The sequence below is a fragment of the Camelus dromedarius genome, chromosome 8 (assembly GCF_036321535.1).
Source record: "Camelus dromedarius isolate mCamDro1 chromosome 8, mCamDro1.pat, whole genome shotgun sequence".
Lineage (NCBI taxonomy): Eukaryota > Metazoa > Chordata > Mammalia > Artiodactyla > Camelidae > Camelus > Camelus dromedarius.
In genome coordinates, this window is record NC_087443.1 from 3,978,332 (window position 1) to 4,003,990 (window position 25,659).

General features: G+C 40.9%; 1 protein-coding gene across 2 annotated transcripts in view; it reads left to right on the top strand.

Annotated features, from left to right (window-relative positions):
* The first annotated feature begins 1,144 nt into the window (after positions 1 to 1,144).
* Positions 1,145 to 25,659, top strand: part of FMN2 (formin 2) — a 285,581-nt gene continuing 261,066 nt past the window's right edge. For both annotated transcript variants that reach the window (XM_031460837.2, XM_064487855.1), the window contains exon 1: positions 1,145 to 2,611. In XM_031460837.2, the coding sequence (XP_031316697.2) occupies positions 1,273 to 2,611 (1,339 nt within the window). In that variant the 5' untranslated portion in view covers positions 1,145 to 1,272. The remainder of the gene's footprint in view (positions 2,612 to 25,659) is intronic.

Here is a 25,659-nt window from a genome sequence, read left to right on the forward strand (position 1 = left end):
AAATGAATGTCTGCTGGGCCACTCAGAGACAAGGGACTGAGTGGACTCTGATCTCTAGGCCCACTGATTCCCCATCACACCCAGCACTCACTCCTTGCAGATACCACTAGTCATAGCTCTATTCAGCTCTATTTGAATTCTTTAGGCAGCAAAGTGGGAGGTAAAAAGAAAGACTTCCTTAGTCTTCTGTTTCTTAAAAATAATCAGCTATAATTAATCCTAATGCCATAGACACACATTTTGGGGTGGCAAATTTTGCTCGCCTATTCAGTGAACTGTTGCAAACTTTCATAGTAAAGGCAGGGACAAAGTCTGTCTTGAAGGGTTTGCTTGGGAGAGTGGTGGTTTATGGCATACCATGTGATTTCTTGTGTTAGTGCCAAGGGTGTTTCCTTTTGTCTTTTCCTTTTTTGTAGGCGGCAACAATAGGGACATGTTTAATATTGATGAGCTTGACCTCCTGGGAGTTAAGTATGTGCACCCTTTTTGAATATAAATGCTGTTTGCTTTATATGGTAAATAAAGAGAAATTTAGAGATTAGCATTTTAATCAAGTCTAATCTCAGTATTTTGATTCCCCCACCTTGCCATTTTGTCAAAAAAAGTTTGAAAAATGAAATTTTGAAATGACAGCCAGTGTTCTCTCATGGAGATGCAAGCTCTGCATGAACATAAAAGCAGCACTATGTGTAAGTAATCTTTCCCAAACCATACGTCAAGTACATTAAGTGTTTAAGGTGATCAATTATTAAAGAAAAGAACAACCCATTCAACCAATATTTATTGAAGAGCCATGTTTCTGCAGGCAGGTTGGAGGGGGCAGTGTATGTGGCCTTACGTTATCGCACCTCTAAACGGGAATTTGGCTTCCCTTTTCCCCTTTAAAAATTTTCGTTTTTGTTAGTGTGCATCTTCCAGCTGCCAAGCTGTTTGGCAGTCGATTCCGGCGGCGGCGGAGCTTAAGGTCCCAGAGACAGAGGGGCGCTCTTCCCGCTTCAGAGGCTGGGGGCGGGGCCAAGGGACCTAGCGGGGGCGGGGCCTGGGGGCGGGGCCCGGTGCGTTCCCCGCGGCCATTGGCGGCGCTCCGTGAGCGTGTTCGCTCCGGCCCGGGCGGGCGCAGCCGCGGCGCCCTGTGCGAAGCGCGGCAGGTGCGCGAGGCGGCCTCCTTCCCTCCCAACGGCTCGCGGGGCCGCCGGACTTGCCGGGAGCCCAGCGCGGCCGGGCTGAGGGGCCGGTATGGCCTGAGCGCCCGCGGCGGGAGGCAGCAGCAGCATGGGGAACCAGGACGCGAAGCCGAAGAGGAGCGCAGGCGATGCCCCGCACGGAGGTGGCGGCGGCGAGGACGCTGCCGGGCTCCGCGACGCGGAGGGCACAAAGAAGGGGGGCGGGGGCAAGAAGGCGCCGGGCAGGCACGGCAAGGGGGCCGGCGGCGGCGGGGAGCCGGGCAGGAAGAAGAGCAAGTCGGACCCCAGAGCCTCGGTCTTTTCCAATCTGCGGATCAGGAAGACCCTGTCTAAGGGGAGAGGTTCCGGCGGCTCCCGTGAGGATGTGCTGGACCCCCAGGCCCTGCAGGCCGGAGAGCTGGACAGCGCCCACTCCCTGGTCACCAAAACCCCAGACCTCAGCCTCTCGGCCGACGAGACGGGCCTGTCAGATACTGAGTGTGCTGACCCTTTCGAGGTGACACGACCCGGTGGCCCCGGGTCGGCCAAGGCCGGGGTCGGGGGCCCGGCGGTCGCCGAGGATTCAGAGACTGCGGCAGGGGCGCAGGATGGACAAAGGACCAGCTCGGGGTCGGACACAGACCTCTACAGCTTTCACTCGGCTACGGAGCAGGAGGATCTGCTCTCGGATATCCAGCAGGCGATTCGCCTCCAGCAGCTGCAGCATCAGTCCCAGGGCCTCGAGTCGCCCGCAGCGTCGCCCCCGTCCGCCACTCCCCAGCCCGGGGCCCTGCTGGGCCTGGACCGACCCCTGCCAGGCCCCAGTGCCGAGGAGGCGCTGCCCGCGCGCCCTGACCGGCCCCCAGCTGCAGACCCTCCCGCGACCGCCGCCTTGCCGTCTCCTGGGTCTGCACCCGGGGAGCGCGCGGCCGGAGTCCCTGTGCGAGGGGCTGGGGACACGGACGAGGAAGGCGAGGAGGACGCTTTCGAGGACGCCCCTCGAGGGTCCCCGGGGGCGGAGTGCGGCCCGGTGGTGGGAGAAGCACCGCGGAGGCCGGGGGCTTCGTACGAGGAGGGGGCGCCGATCCCCGGCGCCCCCTCGGCCGCCTCCCTGCCCGGCAGCCCCTCTCGCAGCCCGCGCTGCCTCAGGCCCCGCCCGCTCCTCGCCCCTTGCTACGTCAGGACCACCACCCGGCAGCTCAGCTCGCCCGGGCCTTCCCCGTCTCCGTCCCCCAGCCACAGCCCCAGGGTCCAGAGACGGCCGGAGTCCTCCTTGGACCGGGGGACCAGACCTGTCACTGCCGCCGCGGCCGTCCCGGCCAGGAAGCCCCGAGCGGGCCGCAGCCGGTCGGCCGACTGGACCGCGGAGCTGGGCCGCGCGCCCGGGGCTGGGGGCTCCGCGCACCTGCCGCAGCGCCGGGCAGGCGGCCTCCAGGATGTGTTCGCAGGTGAGCGCCGGGCCTGCAGGGTCCAGGGCGCCTGCCTATCGGGGAAATGTCTGTTTTCATGCAGGATCTTAAAGGAGCAGCTTAGCCGTATCTAGCCTAAGTCCTCTCGAGAAAGGGCCACTCTGTTCACTTCGCCAAAATATCTGTGCTTCTCTATGTCCAGGGTGACGCCAGGCAGATAATCTCCTTTTTTGCACCGTTTGAAAAGCCATCGTTCTCTTTCCTTCCTCATCCCACAGCATTAAAAATAGCAAGATTGTTGATGGTCCTTGGACAAATCGTCTATTCTAGGACAGCTCTGATACACATGTGTATGTGCACTCATGTACTTCGTGGTTTCTCAGGGATCTGGGTGGACTCCTTAGTGAACTGAGTGGTCACTCCTGTTTGCTGATGCAACCAAATCTGTTACATGCTTGTAGAAAATTATTAAATAGTGGTATAGAATGTTAGGGATCATTTGCGTTTGGTTTCCTGGGCCAATCAGAACAGGGTGTGGCTTGGGGATAGTGAGGGTGAGCTAGCCAAAAGCACACGTGATCCTGCTGGTACATTCCCTAGCCGCTGGTATGGGCTCTGCCAGGCATCACAAAGCTAGCTGAAGGGTCAGCTCACTTTGGTAGATGTCAAGTAGTATGATGAGTTTATGCTTACTTAGGTCCCAAGGCCTTACCTGAAGTACTCACTGGTAGAATGTCAGTTTGTTTCATGTTTACTAACTTCTCTTAATTTTTAGATGAAATATTGAGGGTAGGAATTTAAGGAGCAAGGGAAAATGAAGATTTATGCAAGTATAAGTAGGTTGTGATAAGTATTTGAATAATTATAATTTTCAAACGTGATTTGAAAAGCTTAATATCTTATATTCTATTACTTTAATAAATAGGTTTTCTTTAGAACAGGAGGTGATGCTTCTCAACAAGCATGCTACTTCTTAGGTAGCTAAATGCTGTTAATGTTGTGGTACGACCACATTTTAATTTTGATCTCCAGGCTCTCTTATTTTACATTTATTTATATATTCTTACAACTAAGAGTAGCCTCTTGTATTGATTCTGCATGCTTATCCCCCCTCTTTTACTTCTCCCTCCCCTTTATTGAGTAGGTTAAGTTAAAAGGAATGTTTACAGTCTAATATCTATGAGATAAATTGTGAAAAAACAAAAAACAAAACTGATTTCTAAGGAAGAGAATTGGAAAGTTCCTATTTAGTTTTTGTGAATTTAATGATGGTGAGAAATTGAGTATTTCATCTATATCTAGGTAAAATTCATAATGTATAAATTATTTTTTAGTGAAAATGTCACCATGATCAGGTCTATCATTCATTAATATTAATGGTGGCTCTTAGCAGCGTTAGAGTTTGGAAATATATTTATACCAGGCAGCCATATTGTGCCAGGCAATATGTTAGATGCTAGGTGATATAAAGACCTTTAAATCATGGTTCTGCCTCTCCAAGGCTCACACACACAGAGATACGCAGTACGGTACTCAGGGTGCATCAAGTGTGTGACTGATCTCCTTGACAAGGGATGAGGAAAGAGGAATTCACAGAAGGATTGACTTGTCCTAAAGATCATAGGACTCCAAATAGGTTGAAGTTTTGTTTTCCTTAAGGGAAAAAAAAATGTGTTCCTGGAACTAGCATTTCATTTTAATTTGCTAAGTATTTCCAAGTATGAAATTTGGGACTCATAAAGGAGTCCTGTTCAGAAGGGACCCGGGCTTTGTTGACCTCTCCAAGCAGAATTTTATTTACTGTGCAGAGGTGGTTGCTGTAATATGGGCATCACCTCCTTTATATTTGATGCTTGGATATAGTTGGTCAGTGACCAGTAGATATTTGTGTAGCAGCTTCCGTACATTTACCTCACCTACTCACTTTCTTTAAAAATTAAAAAAAAATTGGTAGATTTAACCTAATCTTGTAATTGTTGGCAAATGGAGGTAAATAAAGAGATGAAACTTTTTCAAGGTCATGCTGTGATTCATTCAGAGGCAGAGCCAGAAATAGGAGCTGAGTCCACCGATCCAAGTCTGAATGTTCTTGCTTATTACTGATTTTTGGATGTTCAACACGAAGACACCCCATAGAATATAAACTTCTAACAATTATAGAATTTAAGGACTTCACTTGTGAGATTTTCTAGATTCTGTTATTAATAAGGTGAATTCCTTTAATTGTTGAACATCTGGCTGGCCTTCGTTGGGCTGGATGCAGAGTGATTGCTGATCAGGATGAAGCAGATTTTCTCCAGGCAGCTCTCATGGAAGCTATTCTTAAGGTGGTAGATTGAAAACAGATTGACGCAGGCCTGTGTTTCTCAGCTGTTGTCTGTTTTCTTGTCATCTGGCTTCACAATTGGTTCTTTACCATCCTCCACTGTTTTATGGGTGTCTTGGAAATTACTAGAGCCCTGGGGAGCACTAGCATTGTCCTTAGGAAATTGTTTTCTGGCCTTAATTTGCATATCTTTGGATCAGTTAATTGCCAGCTGCCTTTGAAGCAGGTGATCTTTATAGCTATAAACTTCTATGAACATCTTTTATTTTTAAACCATAGAATGAGGGTTGTCAGCTCTGCCGGAAGGAACAGATGTTTTTTGCTTTCTACTACCTTCTAAATGTAGGCAGAAAATTCAAGTGAAAAGAGACCTCCAGGGCACATGTTTGTTTCTTTGGCAGATATGGAAACCTTTAGCTATAATGGGGACCAGTATTTTATCTTGTTTTAGCTGTTAAGGAACTGATGCTGCCTCCGCACAGAAATTTTACAGTGAATGTTTGAAAAGACATCTTTTTCAGTGGTTAGTAGAAAAAGTGCTCTGAAATTTGAGAGATTCCTTTGCACAGTAAGAATAGCAGAAGCTTGTTATTCGAATTTTACAGTTAATTAAAGTTCAGACAAGTAAAATGTTAAATTTGTGATGCTAAATCACTATTGATAAGAATCTTTCCAAAGTCAATTATGTGCTTATCTGTCTTTTTTTAAACCCATGGAATAAATGGTTCATCTGTTTTCAATGGCTTAATGACATCTTTAGGCACATCATGGTTACATACTGTGAAAACATTGGTGTTGCCCTGATCAGCTATTGAAGTGTAATGGACTGGTGACTCCAGTTGGCTGTTTCTGAAGTTTTTGTATCTATGTGATTTTCTTGACTTTTTCCTTCTTTTGAGCTATTTATTCTTAGAACTATCTTTGGTCTCTTCTTCCTGTACCCCCCCCCCCATTACTTCTAATTTGATTTTTCTGATCAACTTGTTATTGGCTTATAAATCCTGTGATTATGACGATAGCCATATTTATTGCACTTCTACTAAATGCCAGGCTCTGTGTTGTTGGTGCATCATATAATTATCTCTAATCCTTTTGACAGTCTTGAGGTGTAGCTGTTTATCCTCGTTTTCCCAATGAGTTAACTACCCAAGGTCAGGAGAGTGAAGTAACTTGCTTAAGGGCGTTAAGCTAGTAAATGGTCCATTTGGAAATCAAGTCTGTTGTTAATGTGAGTAAAATAATGCAGTGTGTCAGTTGAGCCTTGGAGGACTGGCTAATCTCTAAAGGGCTTGGGCTTTAGAATTTAGGTTATGTGATTCTCATTTTGAATTTTCTAAAAGTTATCTTGATTTTTACAACAAAGTAGAAGGACCCACTCTAGGAGTACAGACTTTCTCACATAGCTTCTTAAATGAGTTATTAGGCTGTGAACGTTTTAAAGCCAGGAGCTGTCTTACTTGTAGCAGTAGCATTGGACAGAGTGTAGCTGTCCAGTTACTGTCCAGTAAACGAGCGAAGGTCAGAAATCGCCCCTGCTCTGTATAATGTATGCGTGTTACCATAACAGGAAAAGGGATGAAGAGAAGGCTGTTCTTTCCCCTATGTCTTGCCTCACTAGGTTTCATATATCTGAATAGGAATCGCATCATAAGCTGGGACCGGGAGCACTGTCCTCAAATCATTTCAGTTTGGTCTAAAGCATCCTTTCTCATGGTTTCTTTAAGGCTGTGGTTTGGACTGAAGTCAAGTACTCCAGTAGCTTCAGTGATGGGTTTTAGTGACTGCTTTTATGAGCTGAGGACTGGCCTGGTTTTTAGTGCACTGAGGCATTCAGATGCAAGCCATGAAATTGAAATTGAGCAGGTGCACTTAGAGCAGTGTTTCCTTCTGATTCTATTAAAAAGATGCTAACATGCACAGTTGGGTGATGGCAGCAGTAGGTACTATAACTACTGTTATTCCAGGTATATCTGCATCCTAGCTTGCTGTTTAGTTAGGTGACTCTCCAGTAATTATTTCTCATATGCATGAAGGTGGAGGAACAATTTCAAATTAATGATGCTAGGATTAAATGAAATAGTCAATGTAAAGCCCCTACAGCTCTGCCTGGTGCGTAGGAGACGCACAGTTGGTGCTGTTTGCATTCCTGGGCTGATTTATTGCCCTAATAGACTACATTGTTCAAAGAGGTCCAGACCACATTTGTCAAATCATAACAAAACAACTCTGAAATTGTGTACAAATACTGGGAAGGATATAATCAGATGCTAGTTGGAAATGATTATTTCTAGTCAGTAGGTTTTTTGCAAATTGTTTATACATCAGTTTTTTTTTTCTTTTTTTGCATTTTCTACAACTGTAAACCTTTTTGTCGTTTTATCAGAAACGATATTTTGGGGGGATTTGGATTTAAAAAGCATATGAAGGGGGTAGGACTGTGTAATTACGGGGAGGTGCTGATTTTTAAAGGAGGGGTGGGGTAGGCGAGGTGCAAGCTGACCCCCTCAGCATTTATGTTCTGCAGGGTCTGGCTACACTCGCCTGACTTTGCAGCCTTAACCTCCCAGGTTCCTTCATAAACTCTCTACTTTAGATGAACTAGTCCGCTTACTGCTCTGTGAACATTCTTTTCATTTTCCTGGCTTTGTGCCTTTGTCTAGCAGTTTTTACTTTCTTGCAACACACTATTTGTCTCTCTTGATTTAGCATCTGAGAAAGCATCCGTTTTCCTGTTTCGTATCTTTACCAGGAGACCTGGCTGGCAGTCACCCACCCCCGTGTCTCTGGACTTACTGTCTGTATCATACCAGATACACTTTTTGGATTTGGGGATCCTTTAGGTTTTCTTTCTCGCTTCCTTCTGCTTTTCCTTTCTCCTTGCTTGCTCACCTGATTCTATCCATTCATCACCCACTCTGTCAATCCATCCACGAGTACCCATTCTGTGCCTGCTCTGTGCCGGTCAATAAGATCGGCACTGAGCATACTGAGGCCTTTAGGAATACTTGTTTGCCATTTTTTTCAAACAGGCAAGTTGGGTACCCAGGCTTCCTATTGCTAACTAAATCTAGTTGACTTTAAGCTGGAAAATTACTGACATTTTAAAAATTATTTTTACTGAGGTATGATTGAATCAGTGGTGAAGGTAGAATGATACTTTCATAGAACTTGTGTTGAGAGAACATCTATTTCTATTTTTGTGGGTTGATTTAAAATAGCAGTGATAATACAATGACTCTCAGCTTCCAAACATCAATTTTATTGGTAGTGAAAGAGGAAAATGTTATCAGTCTGTTCATTTCTACTTTTGCATTAGAAGTGACAATCTGGTGTTAATGAAAGTTAGCATTAAGGAAACTTAAGAAGAAACAGATAAGTACTGCCTTGTGACTTGATAGTTTTTGGATATAATCTTAGTGACTGAAAACTTCTGAGGCTTTTTTAATATTAAAAATACAAATACATGGAAAATATAACTTCTAGTCAATTTGAAATTGTAGTTAGTAAAACAAGGTATAACATGAGAAGTATAAGAACCAAGACTAGCAGTTACTAGATGCTGTAAGAGGATGCCAACCATGCTAGAGATTGTTACCCTGCTCCACTGTGGGGAAGAGAGAGGGAAAAATTTCTATCTTCCTCCCTTCCAAGGATGTACTCGGGGGCATTGTTGGATAGGAAAATACTGCCATCCTTCTGTGATCGAGTCAGTCTGCAGCGTACTGGAAGCTTGATTATCTGTTATGCCAGAGCCGCAATGGGCTGAAAATAGCCATTTTTATTTTCAAGGGGAGTAGAATAATATCTTGAGAAAATTAAGCCTTTGCTGTGTTTTAAAGTTATACTTAAAAATGCTTAAACCCTACTCCTTGGGGCCTCTTGTTATCCCTCAAGCAGAAGAATTCTTGGTTGTAGTGCTGTCGTGTAGTGGACACGCATGGAGCATTCTGTGTCATTAAGTTGTTGCTCTACATACACAGTAGCAGCACGATGGCAGTAGTGCAGACTGAGAGGTCTTCCGGTGGGGCTCCCCTTTTAAGTGGCCCACAGATTTCCTGTAGGACAGGAGGCAGTAGTGCCTTACTCTTCCTAGTTCCCTGGTTTCCCAGGTTGTAGAAGTGAATGCAGTCGTGCTGGTACCTGCTTCCTCCACGTCTCATCCAACCCTGCGAATCTACAGGAGTGACGGTTCCAGGAGGTAGCCTTTTCTCCTGATAGTGATACTTTGCATATTTAGAATTATTCTTTGCTATTAGAGTGGAAGAAAACCCCATGTTGGAGGATTTGTTCATACCATGGAGTAAAGATGCTTTGGATATTGATAATAGCTAGCGGTAAGATTTTGCTGGTTTTGATCAGTTGTTACTTGATGCTAAAGGAGATCTGAATTTGTTGGAATGCTGTTCTTTGATGTGCGCTTAGGAGCCTGTGCTTTTGAACACCAAGGCAGTGACTGGGTGTAGCGGGCGGTTGACCTGTTTTATGGAAATCTACAAAAGGGAAGTCTGTGTTGTGCAGTGTTACGACCCAAGCACTTAGAGTACACAGAGTCCTTCTAATACTAGTACCAAATACATCAAGCAAGTCCCTTTAGATTCATTATCTACAATAAAAGTAATCTTCTATTCTTGAATGGATTATAGGCTTTACATTTTTCCTTTAGTTTAAACTTCTCAATAAAAGTAGTACTACTAATTCTCTTATTTCAGTGTACTTTATTTTTTAACATTTTTTAATTGAGGTATAGTTGATTTACAAAGTTGTGTTAGTTTCTGGTGTGCAGCATAGTGATTATATATATATTCTTTTTCATTACGGGTCACTACAAGCCATTGAATATATTTCCCTGTGATATACAGTAGGACTTTGTTGTTTATCTATTCTGTACATAGCCGTTTTATCCCGCTTTCTCCCCTTCCCCTCTTGGTAATTGTAAGTTTGTTTTCTATGTCTGTGAGTCACTTTCTGGTTTGTAAATAAGTTCATTTGTGTCATTTTAGATTCTATGTATAAATAATATCATATGATATTTGTCTTTCTCTGTGTGATTTACTTCACTTCATATGATAATCTCTAGGTCCATCTATGTTGCTACAAATGGCATATTTCATTCCTTTCTATGGCTGAGTAGTATTCCATTTTTTGTATATCATCTGTCGATGGACATTTAGGTTGTTTCCATGCCTTGGGTATTGTAAATAGTGCTGCTATGAACATTAGGATGAGTGTATCTTCTTGAATTAAGGTTCCTTCCAGATGTATGCCCAGGAAAAGGATGCTGGATCATATGGTAACACTATTTTTAGTTTTTTAAGGAATGTCCATACTGTTCTCCATAGTGGCTGCACCAAATTGCATTCCCACCAACAGTGTAGGAGGATTCCTTTTTCTCCACACCCTTTCCAACATTTACAATTTGTAGACTTTTTGGTGATGGCCATTCTGACTGGTGTGAGGTGATACCTCATTGTAGTTTTGATTTGCATTTCTCAAATAATTAGTGATGTTAAGCATTTTTAATGTGCCTCTTGGCCATCTGTATGTCTTCTTTGGAGAAATGTCTATTTAGATCTTCTACCCATTTTTTGATTAGGTGGTGGTGGTGGTTGTTTTTGTGTGAATTGCTTATATATCTTGGAAATTAGTCCCTTGTCGGTTGCATCATTTGCAAATATTTTCTCCCATTTTGTAGGTTGTCTTTTTGTTTTGTTTATGGTTTCCTTTGCTGTTCAAAAGCTTTAAGTTGAATTATGTCCCATTTGTTTATTTTTGTTTTTTATTTCCACTACTCTAGGGACAGATTCCAAAAAATATTGCTGCAAAGTATGTCAAAGAGTTCTGCCTATGTCTTCCTCTAGGAGTTTTATGCTATCTGATCTTACATTGAGGGCTTTAATCCATTTTGAGTTTATTTTTGTATATGATGTTAGAGAACCTTCTAATTTGTCTTTTTCATGTAGCTGTCCAGTTTCCCCAGCACCACTTATTGAAGAAACTGTCTGTTCTCCATTGTATATTCTTGCCTCCTTTGTCATAGATTAATTGGCTATAAGTTGTGGGTTTATTTCTGGAGTTTCTATATTGTTCCATTGATCTGTGTGTCTGTTTTTGTGCTAGTACCATGCTGTTTTGATTACTGTGGCTTTGTAGTATATTCTGAAGTCAGGGAGCCTGATTCCTCAGCTCCGTTCTTCTTTCTCAAGATTGTTTTGGCTACTCGTATTGCTTGGGTAGTATGGTCATTTTAACAATATCCATTCTTCCAATCCAAGAACACTTTATGTCTTCCCATTTGTTTGTGTTGCCTTCAGTTTCTTAAATCAGCATGTTTTTTGTTTAAATGAGATAAAGTCAGTTTATAATGTTGTGTCAATTTCTGGTGTACAGCACAATTCTTCAGTCATACATGAATATACATATATTTATTTTCATATTCTTTTTCACCATAAGCTACTACAAGGTATTGAGTATATTTCCCTGTGCTATACAGTATAAACTTACCTATTTTACATATACCAGTCAGTATCTGCAAATGTCAATCTCCCAGTTTATCCCATCCCACTCCCCTCCCCCTGGCAACCACAAGTCTGTATTTTATGTCTGTGAGTCTGTTTCTGTTTTATATATAAGTTCATTTGTCTTTTTTTTTTTTATATTGCACATATGAGTGATTATCATATGGTATTTTTCTTTTGCTTTCTGGCTTACTTCACTTAGAATGACATTATCCAGGGCCATCCATGTTGCTGCAAATGGCATTATTTTATCATTTTTTACAGCTGAGTGGTATTCCATTTAAATCAGCATCTTACAGTTTTACAGGTCTTTTGCTTCCTTAGGTAGGTTTATTCCTAAGTATTTTATTCTTTTTGCTGTGATGGTAAATGTGATTACTTTCTTAATTTCTCTTTCTGATATTTGGTTGTTTATAGAATTGCAACAGATTTCTGAGTATTAATTTTGTATCCTGCAACTTTACTGAATTCATTGATGAGCTCTAGTTTTCTGGTAGTATCTTTAGGATTTTCTGTGTAAAGTATCATGTTATCTGCAAACAGTGACAGTTGTACGTCTTCTTTTCTTATTTGGATTTTTAAAAATTTCTTTGTCTTCTCAGATTGCTGTGGCTAGGACTTCGAAAACTGTGCTAAATAAAAGTGGTGAGAGTGGGCATCCTTGTCTCGTTTCTGATCTTAGAAGAGATGCTTTCAGTTTTTCACCATTGAGTATGATGTTAGCTGTGGGTGTGTCATAAATGACCTTTATTATGTTGGGGTATATTACCTCTATGCTCACTTCCTCGTGAATTTTTATCATAAATGGATGTTGAATTTTTCAGAAGCTTTTTCTGCATCTATTGAGATGATCATTTTTTTTTTCATTTTCATATTCTTTTTCATTATAGGTTACTACAAGATACTGAATATAGTTCCCTGTGCTATATGGAAGAAACTTGGTTTGTTTTTTTCTCAACATCTAGGATCTTCCTTATTTTTGTTTTTTTAAATATTTTTTATTGAGTTATAGTCATTTTACAATGTTGTGTCAAATTCCAGCATAGAGCACAATTTTTCAGTTATACATGAACATACACATATTCATTGTCACATTTTTTTTTTCTCTGTGAGCTACCACAAGATCTTGTATATATTTCCCTGTGCTATACAGTATAATCTTGTTTATCTATTCTACATATGCCTGTCAGTATCTACAAATTTTGAACTCCCAGTCTATCCTATTTTACCCCACTCCCCTCAAAAAACTTGTTTTTTATCTATTTTATACGTAGTAGTTAGTATCTGTAAATCTCAGACTCTCAAGTTATCCCTTCCCATCCCCTTTCATCCCTGGTAACCATAAATTTATTTTCTATGTCTGTGAGTCTGTTTCTGTTTTGTAAATAAGTTCATTTGTGTCTTTTTTGTTGAGATTCCACATATGAGTGATAGCATGTGGTATTTTTCTTTCTCTTTCTGACTTACTTCACTTAGAATGATGATCTCCAGGTTCATCCATGTTGCTGCAAATGGCATTATTTTATTCTTTTTCATGGCTGAGTAGTAGATCATATGGTTTTTATTCTTCAGTTTGTTAACGTGGTGTATAACATTGATTTGTGGATACGGAATAATCCTTGTGTCCCTGAGATATATTCCACTTGATCATGGTGTATGATCCTTTTAATGTATTGTTGGAATCAGGTTTTTTTTTTTTTTTGGACAAATTAGGAAATATATTTATATTTCACCTCTTAAAAGCCAGAGATAGCAATGCCACTTTCTGGAAAGTCATCTTATTAAAAATACATGAAGTTTCTTTGTTGAGGATTTTTGCATCTATGTTCGTCAGTGATATCGGTCTGTAGTTTTTTTTGTCATAGCTTTACTTGGTTTTGGTATCAGAGGGATGGTGGCCTCATAGAATGAGTTTGGAAGTGTTACTTCCTCTGCAATTTTCTGAAGTAGTTTCAGTCAATATACTTCAATATATTGGGTTTTATTTTCAGTTTTCCCTACTATTATATATACTTACTCAAATAACTTTTGAGTCCATGGTATTTCATTTAGAAGTTTGCATTGACATGAAAAATTTCTTGAAAGGCTAGAAAGATAAAAGGTTTTGAGAGCTTCTAGGTACTTTACTCTTTTTTAAATTTTATTGGCCTTAAACAAGTACAGCTTGTTTAAGTTCATTAAGAAGCAAATGGACTAGAGAAGAACTATTTCAGGATTCCATATAAATGCATTTGAATACTCTGTGGAAAGTTTTATAATGAGTCTCTTCATTATTAACATACAAGTCTTACCTTTGAAAAGAGTAATAAAAACAATGGGATAACAATAGAGATATTCTTTTGCGAGTATACACTTGTGGATAATTGCCCCCTACCCCAGTACCCTTCAAACCTGTAGACCAGTGCTTGCCTGTGTGGAGAGGTAAGGCATGTGAATTCTCTATGGGAAGTGCTACATTTCGCAGCCACCCAAGATGCTCTGTGGTTGTTTTTTACTGTCCTGGCACTGCTATTTTGGTTAAATGGCTTTGAGGGCGTAAAACGTTTGGATAGTATCCTGGCACTTTATTTCAGGATGTAGGGTTTGATATGTCTTAGAAAAATTAAAAAATGTGTTGACGCTGTTGGATCCGATATATTGTTGGTGGGCAAATAAGTCTGAATAAAAACTGCAGTGATTTGGGTGGAGAGAAATTTGCCTCTGGGCTGAAAATGTAATATATGTGAAAAAGTGATCCTGGAAGCCTTTTATCTCTGACTTGGATTATTTCTCTAAGGAGCCTCATTTGACTCTAAATTCGCAGATCATTTTCACTACCATCTGCTTGGGGATAATAATAAGAGCTGGGTATGTGGCCTTAGTTTAGCTTTAGGCTAACCCTCTGAGGTTGAGTCACCGGCTCCCTTTTGTGTTTGCCCTCCTGGCTTCGTTACTGAGTAGTTCAAAGGCCTGCTGGGTCTGCACCTCTAGCTCCTCTGTCTCCCGGCGCAGGCACATCCCACTTAGCTGTGACAGGGCTAGGAGAGCCACTGTGTTTATAACATTCTTACTCTTTTCTCCACCCTCTAAATACTCGCCTCCTGGGCTTCCCAGTCAAGGCGTGGCTCTCCAGCCTTGATTCTTCTATCCTCAAACTTGACATCAGTTGGTCTTTCCATTTCCTCTCTTCTTAGTTTCTCTTTGATAACTCTTCTAGTTTCTATTCTCATTGCCTCTACATTTCCTACAACAGATCATCCAACACTGAGATCCTAAATATTCTCTCTGCCCTCCGTCTGGGTCTTTTCCAGTAATTCTGTACAAGATAAGATAGTAAACTAAATACCAAAATGAACTGGCCAGTCCCAGATGGAAACATTTCAGTGGTTCCATATTGCCCTGAGTCTAAAGTTTTAATTTATGCACACATATAAACATATTATGTATAAATATATATTACGCATATATATGTACTTTTGTATATTATTACGTAACACTCTGCAGTCTGGTCCCCTCCTTGCTCAGTCTCGGTCCCCCACCTGTCCTGAGTGTCTGGAGCCCTTCTTCAGATAGCTCATGTTCGCCCTAGTAGTTTTAGGTATTATTGTCACTCTGTCCCTGGTCTTCAGGAAAGAAAAAGTGGCATTTACTCATATCCCCGAGGGCATCATTAGTCAGTGCAGATCTCTTCACTTTGTCCTTGTATTTTCGTTTCCTATTCTGACCCCCCTCAAGGACAGAGAAAACTGCTTTTATGTGTTTAACTGATATCCTTAACATTATATGTACTTTTGTAAAGCATATAGTATTTCTGTGTATATTTAATTTTATGTCATACAAACACTCAGAGTTGTAAACTTCATTCTTTTGCTTTTTTTTTTTTTTAATTCAGGAGCCTTTGGGGAAAAAATATACAGATTTTTCCCGATAAATATTTATCAAGTTGATTGCTTCTTACTGCTTTATCACTTTCCAAAGAGAGTTCCGCTGGGGTGTAGAGCACAGGGGACACTGTGCACCGCCTACTGTATGTGAGTAACGCCCCCTAGAGACGTGCATTGTGGTGGCTGTGGCTGTGCATCACGGTTAACCATCCTGCGCGGGGTGGCCGTCTAGATGCCACCGTAGACAGCGCTCTGATGAGTATTCCCATATGGGTCCTGTGTGAGAATTTCTCTGAAGTGTATATTCAGGAGAGAGATTGCTAGGTCAGAAAATGAAGATTTACTTAATTTGTGTGTTACTGCCCGTTCTGTTTTTAAAATGTTTCCTGCAGTCTGTATTCCATGAGCACAGCAAATCAGCATTCATCTAATTTTTGAATTTTTACCAATCCAGGAGAGAAAGTGGTATGTCATTGTTTTACTGTTGACTTTGTATGTATCTGATGGCTAATCCCCTTGAGGAAAACTTAGTGTGTTTTTAGCCATTTGGGTTTACCCATCTGTGAGTTGCCTGTTCATATCATTTTACCTTTTTCTAGAGGGTTTCCTGATTTTTCTTGTTTATTCACTGGGTTCTTTGTATATTCCTGATACGATTCTACTACCAGGGTTAAGGATGTAATGGAATGTTGCTAAATCTCCTTCTGGTCTTCTTTCCTGACATAAGAGGCTAGTGGAAAATTGACGTTTCTCACAGTCCTTTGTGGGTTGTGTTTCAGATGTGGTTTAGGTTTGTTGAGTTTGAGCCACACTTGGAAGATCTCAGCAAGGCCCGGGATTGACCTCTGAAGTTTGCTGTCGCGAGCGCAGCTGAGCAGCTGTCGGCGTCTTCCGGGGCGGTGTCAGCAGAGGCCTGATGTCCAGGTGTTGTTCACAGAGGCCCAGGTGGGCGGGCCCCTCCCTGCGCTGGTGTGGCTGGCAGCGGGCACAGCGCAGTTCTGGGACTGGCAGCAGAGGTGGCGCCCAGCTGTGAGGCCTGCTGACACCAGACGTGGAAATGTGGTCGCAGAGCCCAGGGCCTGAGGTCAGAAAGAGGCAGCCACTTCTTCGGTGGCCTGGTTCTAAGGTGTGGCTCTGTGAGTAGTGTCCACTTTTTCTTCAGCCTGTCCAAGATTCTGTAAAAAAAAAAAGTGATAACCTACAGTAGGTCTCTTGCTATTTAAACTGTCTGGAGTGAATTTGATTTTATGTAATTGTTGAAATGTTAACATATCGAATCACTTTTAGATATTATAAATACCTCCCCCTAGTATTTTATCCCTCTTTTAAATTTGTTGTGTCCTTTGTTCAATAGAAATATTTAATTTTGATATAATCAGATCTAGTTTTCATCTATGGTTTCTGCAATTTTCTTCTCATTTAAGAAATTCTTTCTTACACCCAGGTCACAGGCATTCTCTTCTCCATGGTCTTCTATTAGCTGTATCATGTTCACCATTTACATTTAAATGTTTGCTCTGTCCAGGGTCCTCTGGAAAGTGTGGTGTGACGGAGGGGTTCAGTTGCTCATCTCTGTACAGGGCAAGCCAGTGTTTTCAACATCAGCCACTAAACAGTTTTCACACACTGATTTTTAATCTTTTATTAAACTTTTGTCATTTCCATATATGGATAAGTCAGTTTCTGAGGGTATTTTCTTTTCCTTTCATGTGTGTTTTTCTGTCTTCAGTCAATACCAAAGAGCTCTCATAAATGTGCTTTGCAATATGTCTTATTACCTGGAAGAGAAGTGCCCTCTTTTTTCAAAGTTTCAGCATTATCGGGGCTTAACTCTTGATGGATCTTGTAGTCTTCTATATAAATTTAAAATAAGTGGTTGAGTTTATTAAAAAGTCCTAATGGTGTTCAGTTTATTAAATTTGTAGATGATATTGAGGACTATTATCATCATAATATTATCCAAGGTTGTGAAAGACCTCCATTTATTCAGATCATCTTTTATGCCTTTTTAATAGAGTTTTAGAGTTTTAGACTTCTTTATAGAGGGTTTGTGTTTTCCTTGCTGAGCTAGTTTCTGGGTACTTCATATGTTTCATCGCTAATGGGAATGGTATTTTATTTTTATTGTTTCTGGTTATTGTTGGGGTAAAGAAATATTTTCAGTGTCTTTCAGTTGTAAGAATAATTTGATCTCCCTTGTAAATGTTCTTAAACCTAAAGGTCAGTTAATAATATCTATACTTTATAGTTAAAAGAGTCTAACACTAACTCAAATGTGTGGGTTTTTCCCCCCACACCAGTGAGCAATTCTCTGTGGCACCAGCTGGGTGTTTACAGTTCAACTAAATTCTGACAGTGTTTACCTGGAGATGGTGTTGGGTCCTACAGATGAAGGGCTCGGTCCTACAAGACCGCCCACTCTTCAGACACCAATCAAAAGTTCTGACTGAGCAGCTTATAGGTTCCAACAGTCTCCTCCTTGGGTGTCGTTAACTCTGTAGAGAAGCTTATAGGATTCAAAGAAACATTTCACTCACCAGATTACCAGTTTATTATACAAGATATAACCCAGGGATAGTTAAATGGAAGAAATGCACAGGGCAAGGTATGGGGAAAGGATGTGGAGCTCCTGTGTGCCACTCTCCCTGAATCTCCACGTGTTCACCAACCCAGAAGCCCTCTGAACCCAGTCCTTCTGGGTTTTTATGGAGGCTTCATTACACAGGCGTGACTGATTAAATCATTGGCCATCGATGATCGGCTCAGTCTCCAGCTCCTCTCCTCTCCCTGGAGGTCAGGGACATGACTTGGTTCCTCTGACCACCAACCCTCATCCTTAGATGCTTTCCAGAAGTCACCTCATTAACACAAAACCCAAGTGTAGCTTGTTATGAATATCAAGACAACTTTTTCACTCCAATCACTTAGGAAATTCCAAGGGTTTAGGAGATCTGTTCCAGAAATTGGTCAAAGACCAAATATATATTTCTTATTATAAATCACAATATCACAATAGTCATATGGGATTTTAAAAGCAGAACTTTTATTTTTTTTACTGCAAAATAATTGAAACAATCAAAGAATTTAGTATACATTTTGTAGACTCTTTTGAATTTACTGTGGCTTTCGTTTTGTCCTTACGTATGATCAGTTTTTGTGAATCTGTGCCCTTTTCAGGGAGCTATAATCCCAAAATCCAGAAACATTATTAATATTTTAATTTAGAAGGTTGTGTTTTACACTCAACATTAATAAAAATCTCTGATTATTTAAAATACTTCAAAAGCATCATTTAAACAACTGTGTATTTAATCCAAACAGAAAAACACCTATTTCTTGGTTTCCATTACTTACTTCTCCCTGGCTTGCCTTCTATATTTTGGGCTGGCTTTTGTGTACCTTCTTCTAGTCCTCTTCTTCCACCTGACGCTTGTTAACTAAGTGCCACTTCCCCTGAGCTTCGTACGTGTCCTCAGGAACCCTTTCCTGCGTTTTGATGACTCCAGATTCAAGTTTCTGGCTCAGATCTCCCTGTGAATTCCAGACTCAAATTTCCGTTGCCTTTAAAAATTCTTTATATGGATATGGGAGGTGATCCAAACTGAGCTTCTCTTCCATCCAAACCCACTCTGCTCCCCTGTTCATTGCCCTCCCTGGTGGGTGGTAATAGTGTCTGCACAACCCTTTACCCAGTCTCTTAGCCAAAAACCTGGGATGTGTACAAGTTGGCAAGTTCCTCACATTTCCTTCCTGTATCCAGCGAGCCAGTTTCGCTAATTTCCTGTTAAAATATACCTCCAAATTTAAAACAAAAACAAAAACCTTATCTCCTCCTTTCCAGGTGGATTTTTAACATTCTTCCCAGAAGTATTCTATAGCTCTCCGTTAACTACCAGGACAAATGTTGAGCTGAGATTTATGCTCAAGGAGAAGATTGACTGTGTTCAGGATGGAGGTGCTAGATTTGCTAATATTTGTGATTCAGTGCAGCCTAAGGGAGGCATCCTCCTAGACTGTCCAGCCTTGGAATGGCTGGTCCTGGGAGGAGCGACTGCACTGTTCACTGGAGATGTTCAGAGACTGGCTGGAGATCTACTGAGGTGACCACAACCCTGGAGAGGCTGAACTTGACCACTGACTTTCCTTCCAACTGCAAGAGTCATTCTGATGCTTGACTTGAAAAGTTAAGAGTGGCAACTATGGTCTGTGTGTCTCATTCCTTTTATGAGACTGCTTTAAATATGTTTTTTTTTTTAAAAACCCTCCAACCAGAGTTATTTTAAAGCTAACATTTATTAGACTCACTTTTATGGGTTTAACTTAATAGATTGAAATTAAGTTTTCAAGGGCGTTTTCCTTTTGGCATTTCTATAATTTTTCCTTTGAACTTTGATTTAGTTCATGATCTTTGAAGAAATTACTGGAGAAATCCATAATCTAACGTAGGTCCTGAGAGGGGTTGTTTGTCATTGTCACATAATGTTCTATGATATTCCTTGGGCGAGTTTATTAGACTCATTAGATTAAATTCCTCAGATTGTTCTTGTCATATTCCAGTCCTTGATCAATTGAAGTTTCATAGATTCTTCATTTTTATTGGGTTATAGTCAGTTTACAATGTGTCAATTTCTGGTGTACAGCACAGTGTCCCAGTCATGCATATATATACATATATTTGTTTTCATATCCTTTTTCATTATAGGTTACTGCAAGATATTGAATACAGTTCCCTGTGATATACAGAAGAAACTTGTTGTTTATCTATTTTATATACAGTTGAAGTTGCATAGTGTCTTTTTTCTTTTCCCCCCAAAAAAGCTTTCATGGATGCCAAAATTGAACTTTAAATTTATACAAATTTTAGTAGGTTGTGTAGTGACTATAGTCAGAGCTCTCTCTGACTTTGAATGCTCTGTCTCTGACAGGTCACTTTTTGAATGTGTGATGTTTTATTGTAATTGATTTGAATACGTTTTTTGCTACTTTTTCTCCATATTGTCAGTGTCAGGTAAAAAAATACATCACATGTGAGTCCCAGTTCATCACACAAAACAGTCACCTTCTTCAAAAAGATTATGAAGATACATTATGGGCACTTACTTTTAAGGACTAGATAGAAAACCAGCAAATCTGTACCCAATCTATATTTTGTAAGTTTAAAATATCTAAGTCTTCCTTCTTTATCTGGAGTTTTGAGCCTGGGGGTGGGAGCCTTCCTGTAAGAGTGTCTGGATCAGCACTAGCCATGGGCTCAGTGGGTTCTGAGTCCTGGGAAGCAGGGAGCCTGCCCCCTTGTGCTGAGTCCCTTCCTGAGCTGTGGGTGTCATCTCTGCAGGTGGGGCCCACGTGGGTCCTTGCTCCTCCTGTGACCGTCTAGCCATTTGACCACTCACTTGCCTTCTTTTCTTGAGAAAGTGCTAGATGTTTATTCTCATAAGAGCCATTCTTCCTCTGTAAAACTTGCAGCATTTTGGATCTGACACTAGACATGTTAATTTCCATGTGATTGTAAGTGGCCTTGTCTCTTTTTACTTATTTATCCAGCATAGGCCATCAGTATGTGATGATACGTAATATGTGATTTCTCTCTATTCACTACATCATAAACTTAAGTAATTGTCATTAATGTCTAACTCTGAATTTGCTGGTCAACCTCATTTTTTCTTATTTTTTCAATTGATAGATAATATAGGATTTCAGGAGAAATTTACTAAATAGACATGTCTGAGCTATGAAATCAGAAAAAAATTTAACACAATGAGACTTGTTTAATTCTCATTTTGCATAAGAGATGTGACATGTAGAAATAAAAACTTCTATTGATGCCTTTCAAAATGTAGCAATTATATCCATCCTTCAACCATTAAAAAATATACAAAAGGCGAAAATATCCATTATATGTTTCTAGGCTGTTAAAATATAAACTGAAAACGGATTATTACAAATTAATGATATCATGGTACATAAAATAACCCAAAACTCACATGTAACCTTCCCCTGTATATGAGCTGGGATATGTTACCCAAGTATTTGGGTCTTCATGTCTTTGCAGGGAAAATTAGAGGATTAAGCCAAATAATCTCTAAGGTTTCTGGCTCTAAAATATTGAAAATTAAGTGGTGAATTGTCACTGAGTCATTAACCCTAGTAATGACAAAAAGTTGTTAGTATTTGGGTCCAATAAAACCAGGAAAGTTGCACGCATCATCAAGGCTAGTGGGAAAAAAGTCTCTTGTTGTCTCCAAGGGAAAGTTTCAGTATGGAAAGCTTCTTTTCCTGTTTGGACACTTTATTGTCTCCAGTAGATGGAGAAGGAGCCAGGGGCTCTCCCTGCTCTGCGTTATCACTAGCCAGGAGCCCATACTCTGCATCTCTTCTACAAAAGTGTCCTGCCTACATTATCCTGTTATATTGTCATTAGTTAAGGACAGGGAACATGTTTTCCTCATGATGATATCCTTTGGTGGACCCAGGACATTCTTCGGCACATGATGACTCCTAAGAACTTGGTTATATCTTGTCTTTGCTATGTCCTGCCCCCCAGTTCCACTAGAGATGTTTAATTAAGATAGTGTGTTCTGAATAGAATGCGCTTCAAGTGTTCCTTCTTGAGCTTTGGTCATTGTGACTAGTTGTTAGCCCCTGCAGGCACAGACCTCGTGGTCTCTTTTGTATCTTAGTACAGAATGTTGGTCAGAAGTTTTCCCAGAGCTGCCGGCCCACACAGAAGTGGAAGATGCCTGGAATAAAAATTAGGAGAGCAGAGTACGTGTCCAGTTTTGGTGCTGCCAAGTCTATGACATCAGGCAGATTCTAGAATCTTTTCATTCCTCAGTTGGTTTTTTTGAAATCATGATAAGTTCTTTTCTTTTTGGCTTGGTTTTTTGGGGATTTAGAAATATTTATCTTTTTTATTGAAGTATAGTCAGTTTACAATGTTGTGTCAGTTTCTGGTGTACAGTGTAATGTTTCAGTCATACATATACATACGTTCATTTTCATATTCTTTTTCATTGTAGGTTACCTTAAGATACTGAATACAGTTCCCTGTGCTATCCAGAAGAAACTTGTTTATCTGTTTTACATATAGTAGTTAGTATGTGCAAATCTTGAACTCCCAATTTATCCCTTCCCACCCCCTTTCCCCTCTGGTAACCATAGGTTTGTTTTCTATGTCTGTGAGTCTGTTTCTGTTTTGTAAATAAGTTCATTTGTGTCTTTTTTTTTTTTTTAAGATTCCACATAGAAGTGATATCATATGGTATTTTTCTTTCTCTTTCTGGCTTATTTCACTTTGACGATCTCCAGGTCCATCCATGTTGCTGCAGATGGCATTATTTTATTCTTTTTTATGGTTGAATAGTATTCCGTTGTGTATATATATGTATATATATACCACAACTTCTTTATCCAGTCATCTGTTGATGGACATTTAGGTGGTTTCCATGTCTTGGCTATTGTAAATAGTGCTGCTGTGAACATTGGATTCCATGTTAAATCATGATGATAAATTCTTGCTCTGCTTCACAAAGCTGACCATAGGTGTGGATATGCCTTTTACATTGTATAGTTCTGCTCATATAGAAGGTTTTTTGCTTTTTCTGGTGTCCCTGCTTCTCCACCCAACAGCACTCCAGTGCAGGGACTGATGATTTTACTTCATTGTGCAAGATCACTGCATGTGTTGTGATGGTAAATGGTCCTTCTGGATTTTCCCCTGGCTGTTGTTACCATGTTTATCTAGCCCTGTGATGTTTGCTTAGCAGGGCTAGAGGAGTATTTATAGATATAGTCGGCCCTTTGTATCCGTAGGTTTTCTGTATCCACCAATTCAACTAACTGCAGGCTGAAAATTTAAAAAAATTTTCCAGAAAATTCCAAAAAGCAAAACTTAAATTTGCTGGATCCAGCAACTATTTCCAGAGTATTTACATTGTATTAGGTATTATTAAGTAATCCAGAGATGATTTAAAGTTTAAGAGAGGATGTGTATAGGTAATATGCAAATACTAAACCACTTGACGTAAGGGACTTGAACATCTGCAGATTTTGGTATCTGAGGGGATCTTGGAACAAATCCGCCACAGATGCTGTGGGACAACTGTAGCTTAAGCCTGCAAAGCGATTCCACGTGCCAAAGTTAATAGTGTGTAAGTGTGTGTGGGAGGAGGGAGAGGGAATTAGTGCAGAAATAAAATAATTGGAGAACATTAATGATTACTAAGTTCCCTGACTGTCACTGGGTGAATATTATTTTTAGCATGAATCTAATAAAATAGTAAAACAGACAATGAAAGCGTTTTTTTAAACAGAAGTTAGGGATTCTAGCAAGGAGAGTCATAAATATTTACCTTGTCGATATAATTAACATACACTAAATGTAAAAAAATAACCACTTGATGGTTGAAGATATTTTAATCTGTGATAACCTTGCTTACATTTTTTCTTTTAGATTGTGGGTACATTCTTATGATTCCATTATTTACTTATGACTTCCATTAAGTTGAGACAAATTTTTATTTATCCAAGTACAGAGCCTTTGAGGAAAAAGAAAGGTAATAGGTAACATTTACTGGGCACTGTGTTAAGCCCATTACAAAAATTATTTCACTTAATTTTTCAAACTGTCGTAGGAGGTAAGGAGAATGACTATTCCAGGTATAGGTGAGGAAACTGAGGCTTAAGAGGGGTCGAGTCAGTTGTCTGAGGCCACAGCTGGGGCGGTGGCAGCATCAGGAGGCCCCAAGCAGGGGCTCCGCAGCCTAAGCTCCTGGTTGCCCATGCTGCACTGCCTTGCCTGGATGGCTTCATGGAGTCTAGTGACAGATGTTTACAGTGGAAAGGGTTGGGCAGAAAGGACACCATTCTATAAAAAAAGAGAAAGAACTCCCCTAGATTTCTTTAGCCATCCATTAGGTATGTGATGTATGTGATTAGTGAGACAAGCTTTCCTAGGTAAAGACAGTGTGACCTAGCATTCCTGGGCCTGTGTTTCCTAATTTATAAAGTGACAGTTGGAGGCTGGGTTTGAAGAATAGAAAGACTGCCCCTCCCACTGGGTCTTCTGTTATTGGGAGGAAGGGAGGGAGGGGCAGGGAAGGGAGAGCCTGAGAAGCTGCACCCCTCTCCTGCTCACGTACTTGCAGTCGTAGATTCACCAGAAGGTGCTTCCTGGGTGCCTGTGGAGTTTATACCAACCTGTTAATGCTGCTTTGTATGTAGTAAGAGCTCTGTAAATGTTGATTACATAATGAATGAAAATATGAAGTAAAATGGTTTAAATAGCAGAGCACTTAGAAAAGTTATGCTTATGCATATTCTAGGGCCAATTATTTTCATTAGTTAGTGTGATTGACACATCCAGTCTAGAAACAGGTGCTTTGACCAAGGAGCAGAGTAGAAGGCCCAGGAGTTGGGGGGCCCCCTGAACTGGGTGTCAGGGTTGGGTGTGTGGTGGGGTAGGGAAGGGGGTGCCAGAGGGAACCCAGGGGCCTCTGTTTCCTGGTCACAGCCAACTAGTTTGTTCAGTTAAGAAATAAGCTTTGGTTCAGAAACTTTAGGTCAGCCTATTCTCCCCAGTTGAGATGCAGGACATCCGATGTCTGATAGGGCCAGTGGGTCCCAGTTAAATCCCCGGTCATCAACTGTAGGAAGCAGAACAGAAGGTCATGTCTCTGTCCACTCCCCCTGCTCTGGTCAAACTACATTGACTGGTCAGAAAGGGAGATCGGTGCAGTCCAGCTAGTGTGCAGTTCCTAGAAACAAGGAAAACTTTCCATGTTCTCATCACAGTGGTGTGACCAATAAGCGAAGTCACGTCTGCTATTTTTGCAGAATCAGGAGCATGCCTTGCTGAGCTTTGTAATCTTGATTATTTCACATAATATTTCTGACATATTTTCCGTGTCATTAAATCTTTTTAGTAGCATGATTGAAGATATTTATTGTGAAAATTTGATCATACATAAAAGTAGAGGTACGATGACGTCCCACGTACCCAGCTTCAATCATTATCAGTATTATTGACGCCATAATAGCTTCGTCTCCCTCTCTCCCCCAACCCGCCACCCTTCTTTTATGAACTAATTTGAGTTATTTTAATCTCAAATACTTACGAATGCACCTCAAAAATGTACTTTTTATTATGCCATAATGTCATTATTATACTGAACGCGTATAGAATTTATTTAGTGTTATCTGTTAATCAGCGCATTCACAGAACTCTCTGATACCCGAGACAAGAGGTTAGGTCCAATCTGACATGATTTGACCCGTGCTCAATCCCCACTCCTCTTTTCCTGGAGGGACAGCACGTCTGCTTGATGGGCAGCGCTGTGCACTTTATAACCCACCCCCATCAAGAGGCTCACCGTGCTTGCCTGT